This window comes from Anoplolepis gracilipes, chromosome 8, assembly GCF_047496725.1.
Source record: "Anoplolepis gracilipes chromosome 8, ASM4749672v1, whole genome shotgun sequence".
NCBI lineage: Eukaryota > Metazoa > Arthropoda > Insecta > Hymenoptera > Formicidae > Anoplolepis > Anoplolepis gracilipes.
Window position 1 is genome coordinate 6,303,959 of NC_132977.1, and position 18,717 is coordinate 6,322,675.

Genomic DNA, 18,717 nt, shown 5'->3' on the forward strand with positions numbered 1-18,717 from the left:
TGCTTGAACGCATGTTTTTAGCGAAGTAATTAAGCGCATCTACACATCTTCAAACTATATTGTTGTGTAATTTTACATATGTTTAAAAAATTTGTACACGAATTGCACTAGAGCTGCAATAAAGACTATTGTGAAATAAAATAATCTCCTTTTCGTCAAGTTTATGCGATTCTGAATGGACATCAAAGCGATGACGTTTTGTAATATTGATGATCTCTCGATCTCGAAACACGGTGATCGAAGATTTCTACGGGTCGGGGACATCTAACAATTCGCGATCCATCGCGCATGCGCACGCACTGGTCCTGTCTACCTACGACGGATTCTGGCGAGCGGCGCAGCAAGTGTAAAGTGTAACCAGTCCTGGGCGGACGGTCAATCCGTTGCGTCGCTCTCTCGATTAAGATCAATCGATTGGACTCATCGTGTGAGCAAAGTCACCGGGAAGAAAACGAGTTGAGAAAAAAAAGTGATTTAGCCCGTGTGTAAATTTTGGATTACTCTCTTTTACTAGGTAAGAGAGCAGTCTGTTATTTTGTAACATTTTTTTAGTGTTTGCTGACACAAATTGAAAATTTTTGTTGGTACAAATTTAATTTCATTAATTTAGATTTATTTGATATAACGTATGTAATTTTTTATAAATGTATCAATAATAATACAAAAAGATTTATCAAATTATCTGAGAAAATACATATATGTATTATATAAAAAAAAAAAAAGATTTATAATAAATTTGCAGATATTTATAAAAAAAGATTAATAAATAATTTTTTATACATTCTCAGATTAAATATGGAATTAAAAATATTGCACAGACTAAAAGTTATAAATTAAAGACACACTTGAAGCATAAATAATAAAAGTTACTCAAATAATATTTGCATACTATATTGTAAAAAATATATTTTATTAATTACTAAACCGGTTATCAAAATCAGCAAGTAATATTAATTATTTTACAAGAATTTCCCTTTCTGTGTAATATATCTATTTCTCTTAAATTATTATTGATACACCGCGTTATCATAGTCTCATGTAAGTAATTAATCTTTTGAAAAAGTCTCGGTGCCTTTGAATGATTTCAAACAGTGACCGTCATTATGCTACACATGTCATTGGTTAACACGCTATGATTCTTGACGTTACCAGGTTAAAAAAAGTTTATTTCCACTCGGAAATTGTTCATAAGTCTCGTCGCGACTCATTATAGCTCAGAATAACTTAACAGAATTATATTATTATAAGAACTACATTACACACATTATATTAAAGAATTATTATATAAGCTTTATAAATTTGAATCTGTTACATTATTGTAAAAAGTATCGCTCTTATACAATTTTCAAATAATTTACGAGTAAAAAATACATTTATATAAAAATTGAGATATACATATATACTGAAAAGAATTATTTATGCATTAAATCTATTTTAAAAATAATATAAATTTGTTTAAAATTTTTTTTACACTTTTTTATATTATTTATTATGGAATTAGAATTCCACAATTATTTTATAAAAGCTATATGTAATTTTATAAAATGAATATGTTATATTTTAACAAAATATTATAAAAATTGAATTATTAAGAGATGTAAAATCGAATTATTAAAAGAATTTACTTTACAAGAGAGTATTTGCTCTACTTAAAATTGAAGTTTTCGAAATATGATAGTTTATATAGAACAATCTGATATTAAAATATACATATAAGCGTACAATACCGATTAAAACTTGTCTTTTCAAGCGTACGTAATACGGTAAGCAGATGATCGAAGATAGAGAAGGAAGGTCGAATTCCACTTTCCATTTTCGCAGATCTCTCAGCCATGTTAGGTGCGTTTTAAAGACTGCTCAGAATAAATATTGGTATGCATAATTCATGCATTATACAGACGTTACAACCTTCATTAAGAGCTTCGTAAGCCATGCATAATACATAAGAATAAGAATTATTAATAAACTGAAACTCTTTGACATAGTGAAATATTTTATTACGAGATCTTAAGAGACTATCTTTAACACGATATTATATTAATTAAGAGAGAAGATATAACAAATTTTTTGTGTATGTATGTATGTATGTATGTATATGTGTTGAGATTTTAAAGAAAATGATAACTCTGGAATTGTTTCTTGCTTTTATATAACTATTTCCATCAGCACTATTCGACACACGATATATTATTATACGAAGCGGATTTGTAGTAAAATAAATAAAACGAATTTATGCAGCTGGGCTAAGAAAAAAAGAGGACGCCATGCAACGAAAGAAGCAAAAATAGGCGCAAAGCCAAAAACATATTGACCCGCTGCTTATAATACTTCTTACGTTAAGTTGCCAAAAATAGGCATCAGTATATCTTTCAGCGACTTTTTTTACGACGTCGCGATAAATTTTACAAAAAGACGTTTGTCTGAATATTCCAAAATATTGTTCACACCTCGAAACTTTGTGTGTATGTGTGAATATTGTCTGTTTACTGATTGTGAGATAAAATTTATAGAAAAAAATATTGTCCAAATACATTCTCTTTTTTTATTTTTACATGTTTAAATTATTACAAATGACGATACGATTACACAGCTGCTGAGCTGAAACCAGTTAATGACAGTCACGTGTACAAATTTTATCTTGGCATAAATTCTATTTTATGCACGCGCCAAAATTTATCCTTCGTTTGTAAACATTTGCAAAATAGCATTAACTCTATTGCTAATTAAACGAAAAATCGAAAATATCATCAAAAAACTGTTAAAAATTTATTGTCCATGTAAAATGCCGACAGAAAGGAAATTTATTGAGAAGCAAAAAAGATGGATAAGTTATATTTAAACAGGTTAAACAAAGAACGGAGAATAGTGAACGGACGAAGGAGATGGGAAAGAGAGAGGAAATGAGATTCCGGGCGCCAGTTGGCTGGACCACTGCCACCCACATAAAATGTCAAATGTCGCCATTAAATATACACAAGAAATTGGACTTTATATTTTTTTCTCATTTCTCTTACGTGTGTGCATACATGCGTAACGTTAATAAATGATTGGGGAAAATTAATGTTTCATGCTAAAATTAACGTGAATATGAAAGATATTTTTTTCTAATATCTTCTCCAAATTCGCTACTTTATGAGCGATGACATAAACCTTTAAATGAACATGAAGAATGGATGCTGTAAAATAAACATGTGTGTTACATCTTTTTCTATCTTTACATGAAATATTCGAAATTTAATTAAAATTAATTAAAAAATTCACATAATATTTAGCAATCTGTCAAATCTGTTATAATCTTTTTACTCTTCTATTAATTACATATAGTTGATAAAAAAAAAAAATTCGATATTATTTGATAAGCTCACCTAGTTAAATTGATCGTCAAGATGAATATGAAACTTTTATGTGAATTCTTATTTTATGTAATAGTCAATACACTAAGAAATATCGGACACGAGAGAATTTCTCATTGAGTCTCGAGAACTCTAATAATAATCGTTCACGCACGTAATCAGCGGTAATATCATATTTCAATTATGTTCAAGTTACCAGATCGAAATAATGTAGCGCAAGAATTTAAATCGGTACTTTCAATCAAGTCTTGTAATTTATAAGATGATAACTTCTCTCACGCACGCGCGTAAATACACGATATGCACACACGCATGCACAGTAATATACACACAGACGAATATTATTTCAAATTATGTATATTATATTTAATCTCATATAAAAAACAATATTTTTAAATATTACAGAATCAAACTATAATATAAAAATAGTATACTGAAATAACATTTCTCTCATGTGTAATAAAACTTTTTTTCAACACATCAATAACAAAAATAAGATAATGATTGCAAAAAACTATAATTTTTTAAAATAACAATTTACATAATAATTTTCTTTCCTCAAATTTCTGACAATCTACTGACAAAATAGCTTTAAAAAAATTAATTTATATGATACTTTTTATTATTGTCATCGATTTCATAAGTATTTATGACATTCAATGAATACCACAAAAATATTTCACAGACTTTTTGAAATTCGATGAATATCCAATAAGAGGAAGTCATTTATGTAAAACCTATAATACTGATGCTTACCAATCGTTTGCGCAATTGCGCTGCCAATGCAAATACAGAACTTTCTCCCGTTGACACAGATGTAATCTTGTAATGTTTATATGTTTTCGCTGTCTCAAATATGTCGAATAAATATGGCATCATAATTAGTGTGACTCCGTAATTAATAGCATCATGAAAATGCCGTTATGTAACATATGTCTGTTCGTAGTATGTTGTAACATAGAACAATGTATTCATAGTATAGCGTTTTTGAATATACCAGCAGTAGTAGCGACGTAATGTAATCATGTAGTATTTATATTACTCTTCTCTTCGTACTAAGTCGCGTTCTGTAGCGGAACTATCTTTGATAGTTCCTTCGGTCCTTCTCAACCAAAGGTTGACAAAATGAAACTTCAAGCCTTCTCATGTAGCATGTAGTACAACCTGTACTCTAGTGTTCAATGACCTCGACTATTGAAACAAATTGTAAATAAACCATGTTCACGTTCAGGTTCCGTTAACGTATCTACGAGATTCTATTTTGTCCCGAGAATAAATTTGTTTATTCAACCAAAGTTTTCCATGATGGGAAGATATAAGATAAAGATGCGCGACTCAACATTTGCGTATCTAGAGATTTAAATCTTCATCTTGTTAAAGCGTTACAATATTTAATCCCTCGGTTCTTGTAATGTATATATATATATATATATCGCTATTGTAATATGATTTAAAGGGGAAAGGGTGTCATGTTTCGGCGAAAAGGAGCGCATAAATTTTCTGAAAGATTATATCGTGTGGACCAAAGGCGATGTAATTTCGCAGTGTGAACGATTCTTTTTCTGGTTCTTTTCTCTCCGCCCACCACATGGCAGCTTCTTCGTGTTCAAACGAGACGAAAGTGATTGCGCAAGATTCGCGATCAGTAACGCGCAGGTGCTCTGCGCGCTGAAATTATTATTTGTGATTCTCTCTCATTCTCTTTCTCTCTCATTCTCTTTCAGTGACCAAAAATATATTTGCACGCGTGTAAATTAAGTTTGCAATAAAAAAAAATGTTACGGCGAAAGCTCTATCATGCGTACCTCTGTAATTGCTCTGTAAAACATCTACTTACTCTGTAAGAGATTTTCATTAATTTAAGTAATCACACGATTAGATAGTCTTCGTTGAATCGCAGCCACCGTTTCGATTGCCACCGACACGATAACCTTGGAGGGCGCGGTACAATGTCACTGACGATGACCGGACTAACTATCTGCTTAAAGCAGTTGCATCGCGAGCTATCAATGGCGTAACTGCATCTGACGATTACACACACGAATTCCTCCAATTTCTGCTTCCAAATGCGTTGTTTGAAGATTATAATCATTTTATCATTCTACGTAACGTTATCAGTCATCTACATAAGCATGTTTTGCAAACATGCGTTAAATATCTTGCATCTACTATTACAAAAAATAATTTTATCGTACAGGTTGTCGGTTTTTTTTTCTATTGAATAACTCGCTCGAATTTTAATTACGCCACTGCAATCGATAATGTTCATTCAAGCTGATCAAGTTATGTATGCTCTATATTAAGTAAGAATGACGCGGCATACTTTAAAGTCAACTCACTATCTGAAAGCAAAATTGTGCGATAAAATTCTTAAACGACAGTTTTTTTTTATTATATTTTCCTAACTCTTAATTTCTTGCACAAGTCTATTCGACTACTGAAATTATGTGGCGTTATAGACTATATATCAAATATAACTGATGTCATATAACAAAAATACATCGGCAAAATTATAATAAAAATAAAAATTTCTAAACACATACTAACATAATTTTTATTAATATACATATATGTCATGTATATAAATAAACTCAAACATTAAAATCATCTTTACATGAAGAATGTAATAATAATGTTATAAAGATTTCACTTGAAAGTAGTATATATTCATCATATAGTGTCTCAGCAAAGAGTAAACTGTCTCTAATAGTAATCTTGATAAACGTGTATATACACAGCTCAAGTACCATTAATAACTCGTAAGTCATAATCAAGGCAGCCATATTCGTCGCGGAGACACAATACTCGTAATTGATCTTGATCCGCATTCATCTGTCCTTGGATCACTTTGCCCAAACTTGCCTTCAATAAAAAGTCTACCATTGTCAAGTTTAAATCGAGAGAAACTCCTTTTTTTCTTTCATATATTATTCGCGTAATAGTCAATGAAGTACGAATTTCAGAAACGAAATTTCCGTCGTGCTTTTCGAGATTTTAGAGACCGTCGTACAAACCTCTTTAGCTGCCGATTCTTGGAAGGTCTCCTTGGCCCGATGGCCTCATTCGCTTTGATGCCTCCACCGGAATAAATACAAGAGCATTTGGCACTTCCGCCGATTTAGTTTCCAGACTGATCTCATATCTTAATCCAGTTTCATATATTTTAAACATGAGAAATCAGTTTCTGCGAAACTCGACATTATAATTATAAAAGTACAATGCAATGGTATTTATAATTAATAAAATAGAAAATAGAAAATTTGCGAATCAATACTAAACTTTAGGCGCGTACCTTTTAAAGTTCTACGCCGACTCGCAAATGCGAGTTTTTTATTTGATTTATATTTAATTTTTAACGAACCTGTACAACCATTACTAATTTATTTAGAATTAATAATGTGAAATATCAGTGCGTAAAATCATTTAAGTTCAACCATATGTCAAACATTCAAGTCTTTTCTTCAATATATTTTGTCAAATAGTCAATAATATGTTAAGAGACTACTTTTACGAGTGAGGCAAAAACCATGCATGCGCGACGAAAATCATGAAACTACACCCACTCGAACCTAAAAGTGGCCGTTCTGGTCGCGAGCCTTGTTCATAAACCGGCTTCGAATGGTGAGTGCGAAAGTTTCTGCGAGTCTGTAACGCTATAGAAAAATCCAAATCTTAATATCAATTCTATTTATAACTTCAGGCTTCTATAAGTAGCGCGGTTATTGTAAGAAATGTCTAGCCATTAGCCATGCTGTCGTTCCAGTTACTCGATTCGGTACCAAAGATCTGAGAGATAAATTCGATGAAACAAAAAATATTGATAATGAAATTAACCAGAATGTCAATCAAACCTCTGTGTTATTCTACTTGTAGATATCGTGAGGTAGGACTTCAAAAGAACACACAATGTCAGCAGCTGTAAGAGAGCGAACGACGACGCACACCAGCAGGAAGATCGTGAGTCATGGCGGTCCTATATCTGGCCAGAGAGACGGAACGGCCAGCAGCCTCGAAAACAACTTAGGTAAACTTTTAAATGTGCCACCGGAGATGTGTAACCCTATCTATCCGTTGTTCTCTTTTTCGCCACATGAGTCTACGATCTTTTTACTCGCCACGTCCTCGTATTTGCAAATCTTAGCATGTAAATTAGCTACGAATGCACACACACAATTCACTAAATTTTTAAAGATACAACTACCTTGAATTTTTCTCTCTGCTACGCCTGATCGATGTAAATTGATATTCCTGATAATGCCTTTACACTTCAATCTAAAACGATACGATAAGCTTAATGAGAGAGAGAGAAGCTGGAGGTAATACAATTTTAATTGACGTCAGTTGTCTGTATATATATATATATATATATATATATGTATATACTTGAATTTGCTTTCTCAGCTCCATTAATTATTACTCCATGTTTCATTACAGCAGTGTGAACGACATGTTAAATTGTTTCGTTTGGCTCTTTCAGACGCACTTCTCGAGGATCTGCAGACGAGTGTCTCAAGAAGTGCGACTCCTAGTCGAGACAAAGTACTCTCGCCCCAAGTCGAATATCGGGTGGCTGCCAACCCTATCAGAGTGATCTCCGAGGGAGGCAGGTGAGAAAAGTTCGAATTAGATAATAATTTAAATCAACGCATCTTTTTGCTTTATTCGATGCGAGAATATACTTGCTGCACATATATATTATAAGATATATAAAAAAATATATTATAATAAATATTCAGATTTATAAAAATTATTTTTTAGACCCATATCCCCAAATCGTACGAAGGTGACTACCACCGAGAAATTTATGAGTAGCGGTCCAAGCGGCGCGCCCAGTGGTATTCCGGGATTAGAGTTTCTAGACAAGGAGCTGCAAGATGTAAGTTTTTCAATTAAAATTATGAATCATTAAAACACAAAATACAAACTCGTACACAGAATATCGAAACTCAATATTCAATGATTTACAATGTCTGAAAAATAATGTATTTATTCATATGTTAATTTGAGAAAATTTTAATATATTTTAATATATTTTTTCACATATTAATTTGAGAAAATTTTGGACTTGTATAATTTTACTTTTCAAAAGAAAATTACACAAATAAATTTTTTGTAAAGAGTCCTGACAAAAAAATTTATATATTGTTATATTGTTTAGTTTCACTTAAAAAAATATTATGTTGCTATTTATCAAGAAAAGAAATATAATCTCGATATATGTCGTATGAAATTACATGGACGTCAATGGTTCTAGTCTCTGCACAAATAAGTATCACGATAAATGTATGCAAGAAACTATAATTTTACATAACGTCATATACATATACCCAAGATTACTAAATATGTTATTAAACAGAAAACGATCATTTTGATTAACTGATGTTAGTTAAATAAATTTAAATAGTGTATAAAAATTCTCGATATAACCGGCTCAGCAAGCATAACGAAAAATTTGATTGATAAAAATTATTATTTTTAATCAACGTAAAATAAAAAAATGTTGAAAAAATTCTTAACTTAATTAAAAATTTGATCGTTTCATTTCGATATTTTGAAAGACACAATTTTATTGCCGAACGTAAATTGTAATCTTATGTCCACTATTCACAAAGTTTTAATACTTATGGACGATAAATAAATAAAACATCAATTATTCGTGTCAAAACACGAGTATTAATATTATTTATAATAATAAAATGTAAATCAATAGAAATTCCATCATGTGATAACATTAATAACTTGTATAACATGTGTCTCTCATTATCTCTATTATTTATCTACAGTATTGTTATTAACAGAGAATTTTACGATCTCTGCCATACTGTATAAATTATGCAAATTTTTAATCGTAGAATATTGATCATTTCTGTGTTAACACCCACAGTATGGGTTTTACATGTCCTGCTGGAGTTCTAATTATATGGCGCGCAGATTGCATCGTTTATGTATTCGCCCCGAGGTGCAAGTGTCGTGTCGGTGCATCTAACGAACATTTAATGTTGCTTCCTCGTTATATTAGAAAGAGAAAAAGAGAAACAGAGACGCGAAGTATAAATGAGATCACGCTTATACTTGAAGTCGCGAAGTAATCAACGCATCTCGTGTCACATCCCCGAACATTTAAAGAAGAAGAAGAGCTAAGAACAAAAATAGATTCGTAAATCATATAATTTCATTATAATAGGAATCGTCCGTGCATTAGTTACAATTGTAATCGTCTTTCACTTTTGCATTTATTAATTTTCACGTAGAGCTTTAGAAAAAATACTTTAATAAATCAAGATAGTTGCAGAGAAATAGGAAAATAAAAATAAAAATAAAACAATACCGTACATATTTTAGATTTTTTTTCAACGCATAAAAAATTAATAAGCTAATTAAAATGCATAGTGCCATTAGTTTTTTGACATGTATAATGGTAATAGCAGTAATGATTGGGATTTGCATTCTAAATACACGGTTGAGCGTGACTTTTCTAAGTGGTTTATTAAAGTCATGAATAACAAAATATTTCTCGTGCATCCTCGATTTACTCGATCGTATAGTAAGAGAGAAACGCGTTTTAAAATGACTATACTCTGCTCAGTAAAGATTTTCCGGACAGCTTGGTAATAATACTCTGCCATTTTACGCGATATATTAAACATTAGAAAATCACATTGGGGAGGATCAGGCCGAGATGATTACAACCTTTGCTGATCGTACGCCTTGTAATATAGCATCCAATGAAAATAAATTGGTTTGCTCATGCTTCTTGCGTGCTAGCCGGATATATCTTCGAACTAACGGGCTTTTAAGATCTTTAAACGATGCTGTCTATCGTCATCCGGAACGATAGAATATATATAATAACAAAACAATCTATGAAATTCCTACACCTATTACTCACATGTCATTTCGCAGTTTGTGGAAGAATTCACTATTAATTTAATCGCATGGAAGTAGCACGATGTGTGCGTTTGCAGATTATATTTCTAGGACGTAAAATAAAGATGTTTCATTCTATGTGACACACTCCAATGACTTTAGTTTTTCTGCAAAACTGTAGAATTGAAACAATCATCGACTATAAGTCAGTCGTTCCGCGGAATTTAAACGCTGTTACCGATCCGCCCATGCGTTTCACGTGGGATAGTCGTAATCAAAGTCTTATAAGGAGAGTCCAAGTGCTGACACTGCCCACGCATTGCTCGCACTAATTTGTTACGATTAGATCGCGATGCTGCGCATAAAGAGGGATGACCTGAATGCTTATGCATACTAATGTGAGATTCTGCTTCGTAATATCCATTTTCATCTTGTATATTTGCAGGTCCAACCCGGTCAAAGCAAAACGATAGCGTACAAGCAGGTGTCGTATCAATATAACAAGGACTTGGACGGAAAACCAGGTGAGAAAATTTATTATATATTTGTATTAAATGCACGCGAATAGTAAGTATTATATCGCTATGCCTGTGTTATATATGCGGCTAGATATATTTTAGCAAAAAATCGAAAAACTATAGCAAAGATTCAAAGATTCCTTGAATTATCTGAGATAAGTAACACGTCGGTCGCGAACGTGGAAGGTAGGGGAGCCGGTTGCTCCTGTCGCGCCTTTTAAGGCGCGTGACGGCCTTGCTGGTTTACGGTTAATTGATAATGAAAAAAATCAAGCGGATCTCTCTCGCAGATTTAAGCGCTATATACGATCTTCAATGCAACTTTAGTATCGCGGAAGGAATATTGGCGAAATCGTACATATACGAGAATATGAATACCTTGCTTATACTATATTATACTTCATTCTCGAGAGAGAAAGAAATAGAGATTGAGTTCTGAATTTTTATGAAATTTAATAAAAATATTCCGAATAACTTTAAACCGCTACATGTGTAAATCTTTTTTGACGTAAATTAAGTTTGGTAGAAATAATATTAAAATATAAAATGTTTATAAATTTTAAAGAAGAAATACGAAAAAGAGAAAATCATTTATCGTTTATCTTTCAGTAAATTTCACAAAAATTAAAGAAAAAAAAATCTTTTCAGAATTTTATTTACCTTTTTTTGTAAAGAAGCATATTGTGGGAGCGAGAAAGTTCCCCTTGTACCTCTGTATTTGGCAAACACGGTCGTAGTTCATGTTCTTTGCGGTCACGCATAATACACAAGCGTAGCCATATTAGGACCGCTTATAGCAGAAGGTTGACCCGATTTCTTCGTATGTTTGCTGTTCTTCTGAAAGAAAAAAAATATAAGAAATAAAAAGAAAAGAGAACGGGAAAGACAGAGAAGTAAAATGTAAAAGGTAGACATAAGTTACACTATACTAATATAAAGGACAAAGAAATGATGACTATCGGTCATCGGATCAATAGGTCAGAATATTCGTCGACTAGAGATGACCTTGTCAGCTAGCTATAAAATCCATTGCCAAAGCAGTTGACATTGTAAATTTTATAAGATTAAAATCGAGAATAAATTACCGTAGCTTACACATATAATATTTCTTTATTTTTCGAATTAATAATTATTTAGAAAATTATTTTATTACGTCATTCTTCTAGGAAAATATCATGCTTTTCAATCGCAATGTTTTGCGACGAATAAACTAATGACGCGTGATTCATTGTTTCAGATTCGTGGGTCATGTCAGAAAACAAACGGTCTCTTACTGGCGCGCCCTTGATGTGAGTATATAGACTCTGCCTCATAAGTCCCAAAATACCACCGGTTTCTGAATGAATGCCAAATGACTTGGTCGCGCAGAGCACGTCTCTTTCTCCGTTAAAATAGAAACAAACTCATATTTCTTTCTGAATTGCATTTAATTTATGCATGACATTTAAAAGAAATTTTACTGCAGATATGATACAAAAGAAAAAGAAAATGTTTATAACTAAAATTATGAAATACGTGTATGAAATGAAGCTTATACGTTTACAGTGACGACATCCATGAAACTGCTTACGAAGAGTCTAAGACTCCAGCGACATATACATATCAAAATCCAGAACCGATTATTAAAAAAACAGTGGTTAATAGAGAACTGGTAAGTAAAAGTATCATTGCAATACATTTTCTCTAGTGTATTTTAATTCAGTATTTTTATTGATATTAAATAAAGCATGAACTTATTAGTATTTTAACAGTAATATAACTATATTTATTAGGTCTACGGCGACAGTTCAACGTCTCGTTCGAAACAAACCTCCCCTTTGCCAGGAACTCAGAGGGATGTCAAATACATTCAAGAAACTAGTAGTACGTATAAATTATCTTACAAAAAGTCGACTATATATATATATAAATTTTAATTTTGACATTGAAATTAATTCAATTAATTTTCCGCTATCCAAGGTTACCAAACTGATCCACGATCAACTCAAAGCACATTAAGTACAGTGCATACGAGCACACCGCAAGAATACAAATCCATCGAATACGTGCCGGTTCCGTCGCCAAGTCCAGCGATACCGATCAATCTGGCACCCGGTCCTAACACAAAGGTGACTACCACGATCAAGACATACACGTACGAACTGCCAGGATCGCCGGAAACATATCTACCAAGTGGCAGTGTGCCAGGAGGAAACGTCGTGCTACCAGGCGATAAAACTATTATGTACACCCTACCAGGGAGAACCAGCACAACTGCCGCCACAGACAAGACGGTCAGCTATCAAACCATGACGGAGAATGTACCCGATCCACCGGTCAGATACAATAGTCCATCGAACGACATCACCGAGACGACCATTCACAAGGAGGCGAAATACTATCGCGAGGAGCATCACGACGATCGTCCCGGTTGGAAGTCTTCTCACGTTTACCCCCGCAACGCACCGCCTTTGGAGACCAAGACCACCGTGACCGAGAAATATTACCAGGTTGATGATAATTATCCCAATGGTCACGGGCCAAGCGATCGTCCAGATTATCCCGGGAGCACGACCATATACCAGAACCAACCGCCTCCTACCATTGAGCACACCAAGTCCATCAAACGAATCGAGGAGTACAGATCTGGCAGACATTATGTGACACCTGATAAACCGGATACCCCGACCAGGATGACGACAACGACCTATCACCCGCAACACGGTGCACCTACAACGATTTATAAATTCTCGAATACTACGACGACAATACCACCGAGCAAGAACGCGGACGATCACGAGGTTCTTCTGCCGAGACCGTTTCCCACTGGTGTTCAGGTATATCCCACTAAGCCAGCCGTCAATGGTGAAGGACCACCGGCAAAACTTGAAGATCTCATGGCTTCGTTCTCCGACTCTGAGGTAAAGTAATTAATGAATACTGTAATTATTTGTCAAGCGATAATAAGAGTTTCTACATGTTTTATTTTGTTCACTTAGCGAGAAGTATTAGAAGATATACAAAGACAAGAAAGTCAGAATATCAAAGAATCACAGTCCAAGAAGAAAGAAGTCGATTTTATCCCGCATACACCGCCGAAGGTCAAAAGCAAGAATGTTGCCGGTCCACCGGTCTATTATCCTCCTGGCTCAGCGGAATTCACCAAGAAGGAAGAATCTAGTGCAGCTATGTCACAAGCAAGTGTAAGTCAATTATTTAATGTATTATACAGAATAATCCTAAATTTATAATAAGTAAACCATTTTTTCAATTACAAAAACAATTGTATATAACTTGCAGTAAATCCTAATAGTTCAGAAACCACTCTTTGAAACAGAAAATGATGAGTACTTTCATTATCCAAATATTCATTAATTTGTACATTGCAACGTTACTTATCAGCAATCTAGAGAGAGAAAAGAACTCTGTGTTCCTTGAAAGCAAAAATATTTCTAAAAGCAAAAAAATTCTTTTATTGTATATGATATTAATTAATTCTTGTTTCCGCCATTTTTCAGGGAGGATGGCAAAAGGCAAGTGGAAAGTATGAATACGAAGCTTCCAGTAAAAGCAAAACCAAAACCAGTAAGGGAGGCGCTGTTGTCCCAGTTTGTCTGCCGTTATGCTGTGCATTGCCATGCGTTATTATGTAATTTAATTTTTACATTAACATATATATTATAATTAAACACATACGGTCTCTGAAACATCTAATATCACAATATAATCAAAAACAGTATAGGCTGCAAGAAACAGATCAGAGAAAGAATTAAAAATATAGTATAAAAACAAAAATATATAGTTTACGTTTAGAGTAAGTTCTTTTTTCATATTTTTTTCTTTTTGCCAATACAAAGTGCAATCATTTAAATTGCACATTCTGCTTCTCTTTCTATTTTTCTGTTCGAAATCTAAACGTACACTTATCTTAAATACAAAAAATACAGACAAATCTGTGTTAATATTTAACATATAACAAATCATTCATATAACAAGCAAATAATCAAAACAAATCTGTCCTGAAAGAGTGATTTTATGTATTAACATACTTATATAAATATATATTTCAGAATAACATATATTTAAGCTATATTTATTTATATAATTTTTATTATTATAAGTATTATCTTCCACAATGGCAAATTATTAAGATTTTTTAAAAATGTGTTGCAATATGAAATTATATGAAAAATATAAAATGTAGTCTCCTTTAAATCTATTTTAAATTTATTATTATACTTTAATATATATAAACAAAAAATGAAATTAACATCACGACGAACAATAGACTACTTTTTAATAAATTAGTTATAAAAAATTTTGTTTAATATATATTTTTACATTTTTATTTATATTGCCTGTTGTGTTATGCAAATATGAATTATGTGTATATTATATAACACTGTTAAGCTTCAAATTGTAAAATTAATGTTCACATTTTGCAACAAAAAAATAAATAAACTTTATTATAATTTTAATATTTTAATAAATAAATATTATATAGTGCCATTCTATAAGATAGATATTATTACTTTAAAAATTTTAAATAATCCAATTACTTTGTTCAAAAGTAATTTATTACAAATATGTATGAAGCAAACAAATCATGACAATAAGTATTGTAACAAGTAGGATAAATAATTTTTAATTATACTACACTACCGTGAATTATGGTGCTATAATAATTTTAGTATTAAAAAGAGTCATGAAAAATATATCATTGCAAACATAATCATGTATATCCTTCTGTTTCTGAACACAAATACTATTTGTAATTATATGTAAAAATTGTATCATGTCATACGACATATAACATGTGTTGCATATATGTTAATACGTATGATAATAATAGATTGTATTTTAATAAAGTTGACATTTTTAAATAATGATATTTTTCCACTCATATCTTTTATTCATATGTGTTCTCCAGAAAATGTCTTTTTAATAAAAATAAACTGCATATACTATAGCCATGCAGAATATAGTATCCTGGAAAACAACATGCAATTAACTCAAGAACAATATATAAATATTAAATATTATATAGAGCAAGAATATATAAATATCAAATATTATAAAACAAAAGTTGAAAGACTGTATCTTCTTCTTACATTGATAAAACTATCATAAGCATATGTATCAGCTTCTGCATCCCAAATACATCTTGTGCCTATTTTTACACCTGCACCATGTTGCTGTCCCAAAACCACATTGACAATGTATTTATATCTTTTAAACTGTAAATCTATAAAACATATATAAAAAAAAGAATATGAAAAACTAAGTATTTACTACAAGAATTTTAAATGTAATAATTAATATAAATGGTTTATATACAGATATGGAGAAAAAAAGATTAAATATTACCTTTGATTTTTCTTTCAATAATATCTGCTATATCTTTGGTCCATTGAGCAGCTGCCTGTGCATCATATGATTTTGTAGCAAGTTGATCAAACAATACATCGTGTATTATCTCTTTTGCACTTAGAGGTTTAAATCTGTGTTAAAAATATTTTAATGTTAGTTTAATTAAACTCACAGAAAAAGATATTGATTATATTAATAATGTATATTTAACAATAATTAATTTAAGAATTTATATCAATAGCTTAGCTTTTAAATCAAAATTAGAGCAATATCTTTCTATAATTTTTACAACAATTTATACAAACGCGAACTTTGGGATTTAATACATTTTCTAAATTTTATGTACATATTGTAGTATATTTTGTGTAATATATTATTATTATTATTATATACATATTATTTTATTGGCAAGACACATGATCGTATCTTTTGATTTTTTGATAAACTAGCTTACTTTTCATGAAGAGGCGGTCGAATTTGATAAACTGGTTGTTGAGATGTTTCCTCGACATCTTCGAGAACCTCCAAGTTTACATCCTTCTTTTCCTTCTCCTGTGTTATATCCACTGCCTCTTGCTCCGGGTTATGTTTCATAGAATGCGGTATTCGTTTTTGTTCTGCCATTTATGATTGATAACTTTACAATTTGTATGTTCCGATATAGACTGTCAGTGCTGACAGTGCTGAAAAATCATTTATATATGAGTATTTCATTTATATATGATTACTACTAATTAAAAGAAAACATAGGTAATCTTGTCATATAACACACACACACTCACACCCACACAAAAACATACAAGTCACCTATAAGAATGTCACTCACGCTTGTTTATCAATAAAGTCAACCATATTGATACTGACATAAGTTACAAGTCTAACACACACACATGCTACATATGTATATACATACATTCTGTAATCACGCTTCTAGCCTTTTAGGATGCGTTCAGAAACGCTACCCGTGAGATAAAGTAACGTTTGATTGACCAATCAGGACAAAAATTTCTTTGATCCTGATTGGTCAGTTCAACACTACTCTACTTCACGAATAAGATCTCTGAATGCACTCTTACTGCGCGCGCATTAATGACATGTATCGACGCATCCCGAATAATAAAACTGAATACATTTATTTTAGCATATCATTTTTCAAGCAAATATGAAAAGTTGCAGCATTTTTATTATTAAAAAAAAATTTAATTGATAATTACAATGCCAGTTTGTGCACGTACATATTCAATTTATTAAAATCCAGACAAATCTGTGGTAGAAGGAAAGAATGAACGCAGTACCTGACCGCGTTCCTTGTCTATATACAAGGTCTTCCGTTTTACCATTATTTCATGTTCCAGGGTACCTCTTGCTTTGACTAAATTCGCCTGAGATTCCTCAGTGCGTTTTAATTCTGCCAACATAGCGGAAGTTTGTTCGCCGAGAGACTTCGCTTCTTCAATAAGACTAAAATTAAAGTTTTTAATTTAATCGTTACTTATTGCATTTGTTGACAATGCTTTATTAAAATTATTAACTGAATCATAATCATCTTTCTTTAAATGACTTACGCAAATTGAACTGCATCTCGACAACTTTCAACATTAGGACGATTCAATCTATTATCCAATCTTGTTTGTGCTAATTTCATGGCATTATTTAATCCCTTCGTTGAATCCCGAAGTTCTTCAATCAGCTTTTCCGTACTCGCTAATTCATTCAAGCACTAAAAAGAAAAATATTTTTCGTTAAACTTTACTCAATTTTGTTTTGTGTGTTTTATTGCACTCATAAATCTTACACAAAGTAATTCCTTTTCTAATTGCTGAAGACAATCTTGCGTAAGTTTCACATTTTCCGCGAGTGCGACATCAACGCAAGTTGCTTGATGGCGTAGATCTTTAATGGATTCAATATACATTTTGTTCAAAGTTGACCTTAAATTTATGGATTTTTGTCTAGCACTCTCGCCGGCGGCTAGCGCTTCTTGCGTGAAGTTTTCATAACTCGTAGGAGTTGATTGACTAAAAAAAATAAAATATTCATGACGTAAAAAACTGACGACATTGAAAGTTTATGAATAGCAAAAAACTATATATTATATTCTGAATTGAAAATAGATAATTAAATCAATTAAAATCTCTACATTAACTATTAACTTATTAAGTTATTTCTTATGAAACAAAATATTATGAAAAGTAAAATTTTCATAATATTTTGTTCAATATCAGCCATGAATATATAAAGTAATGCAAACTCACTCGGCTGGAATTCTTGTAGCTCCAGCTCTCCACAACAGAAGCGAAGAATCGTTAGTTAAATTCACACACAAGGAATCTATGTTATAAGTATGAACTTTGTCAGACCAATCACTTTCCATCCGCGCCTTGACGGTCTTTAATTCAATCATTTGCATCTCAATCTGTTCGAGAGTTCTACTTAATAAATTTCGTATTTCGGAACAAAGTGCTATTTCCTGAAATATATAATTCGAATTAAGAAACGAAGAGAGATAATTAATTGAGAATTTTGATACCGAATTAATCAAAATTTAATTAAAATAACTTTTGTTAGTTCCTCCTCAACGTTGTCGCGGACGAGATCCGATTCCAGGCGAAAAGAGCGTAATTGCAGAA

At 31.9% G+C, this 18,717-nt stretch overlaps 3 protein-coding genes across 5 annotated transcripts; 1 reads left to right on the forward strand and 2 right to left on the reverse strand.

Annotated features, from left to right (window-relative positions):
• Nucleotides 1-349: 349 nt before the first annotated feature.
• LOC140669008 (uncharacterized) lies at nt 350-15,603 on the forward strand. 2 transcript variants are annotated; one of them, XM_072898424.1, is made up of 11 exons: nt 350-514; nt 7,227-7,377; nt 7,831-7,960; nt 8,112-8,229; nt 10,666-10,744; nt 11,976-12,027; nt 12,284-12,389; nt 12,511-12,601; nt 12,698-13,638; nt 13,717-13,920; nt 14,236-15,603. In XM_072898424.1, the coding sequence occupies exons 2-11, from the start codon at nt 7,260-7,262 to the stop codon at nt 14,368-14,370; spliced, it is 1,974 nt and encodes a 657-aa protein (XP_072754525.1). In that variant the 5' UTR covers nt 350-514; nt 7,227-7,259; the 3' UTR covers nt 14,371-15,603. The 2 variants fall into 2 exon arrangements, with proteins under 2 accessions (XP_072754525.1, XP_072754526.1); XM_072898425.1 differs by lacking the exon at nt 350-514 and adding an exon at nt 1,823-1,839.
• On the reverse strand, nt 11,304-16,711 carry LOC140669010 (dynein light chain Tctex-type protein 2B). Of its 2 annotated transcripts, none has more exons than XM_072898427.1 (4): nt 16,542-16,711; nt 16,085-16,218; nt 15,829-15,962; nt 11,304-11,575 (listed from the first exon to the last, which is right to left on the reverse strand). In XM_072898427.1, exons 1-4 carry the CDS (start codon nt 16,709-16,711, stop codon nt 11,492-11,494), a joined length of 522 nt encoding a protein of 173 aa, XP_072754528.1. In that variant the 3' UTR covers nt 11,304-11,491. The 2 variants fall into 2 exon arrangements, with proteins under 2 accessions (XP_072754528.1, XP_072754529.1); XM_072898428.1 differs by lacking the exon at nt 11,304-11,575 and adding an exon at nt 15,570-15,706.
• Nucleotides 16,636-18,626, reverse strand: Tektin-a (Tektin A). The gene is made up of 5 exons (XM_072898430.1): nt 18,343-18,626; nt 17,883-18,105; nt 17,653-17,807; nt 17,323-17,548; nt 16,636-16,770 (listed from the first exon to the last, which is right to left on the reverse strand). The coding sequence occupies exons 1-4, from the start codon at nt 18,495-18,497 to the stop codon at nt 17,335-17,337; spliced, it is 747 nt and encodes a 248-aa protein (XP_072754531.1). The 5' UTR covers nt 18,498-18,626; the 3' UTR covers nt 16,636-16,770; nt 17,323-17,334.
• Nucleotides 18,627-18,717: the final 91 nt, after the last annotated feature.

Coding starts and splice junctions, on each gene's coding strand:
- LOC140669010 (XM_072898427.1), bottom strand. CDS start 16,711: ATGGCAGAACAAAAACGAATACCGCATTCTATGAAACATAACCCGGAG. Junction 16,219..16,541: donor CGACCGCCTCTTCATGAAAA/GTAAGCTAGTTT, acceptor TTTTTAACACAG/ATTTAAACCTCTAAGTGCAA. Junction 11,576..15,828: donor CTTATGATAGTTTTATCAAT/GTAAGAAGAAGA, acceptor TTTTTCTTTCAG/AAGAACAGCAAACATACGAA.
- LOC140669008 (XM_072898424.1), top strand. CDS start 7,260: ATGTCAGCAGCTGTAAGAGAGCGAACGACGACGCACACCAGCAGGAAG. Junction 7,961..8,111: donor GTGATCTCCGAGGGAGGCAG/GTGAGAAAAGTT, acceptor ATTATTTTTTAG/ACCCATATCCCCAAATCGTA. Junction 10,745..11,975: donor GGACTTGGACGGAAAACCAG/GTGAGAAAATTT, acceptor TCATTGTTTCAG/ATTCGTGGGTCATGTCAGAA.
- Tektin-a (XM_072898430.1), bottom strand. CDS start 18,497: ATGCAAATGATTGAATTAAAGACCGTCAAGGCGCGGATGGAAAGTGAT. Junction 18,106..18,342: donor GCTACAAGAATTCCAGCCGA/GTGAGTTTGCAT, acceptor TATTTTTTTTAG/TCAATCAACTCCTACGAGTT. Junction 17,808..17,882: donor TAGAAAAGGAATTACTTTGT/GTAAGATTTATG, acceptor TTTTCTTTTTAG/TGCTTGAATGAATTAGCGAG.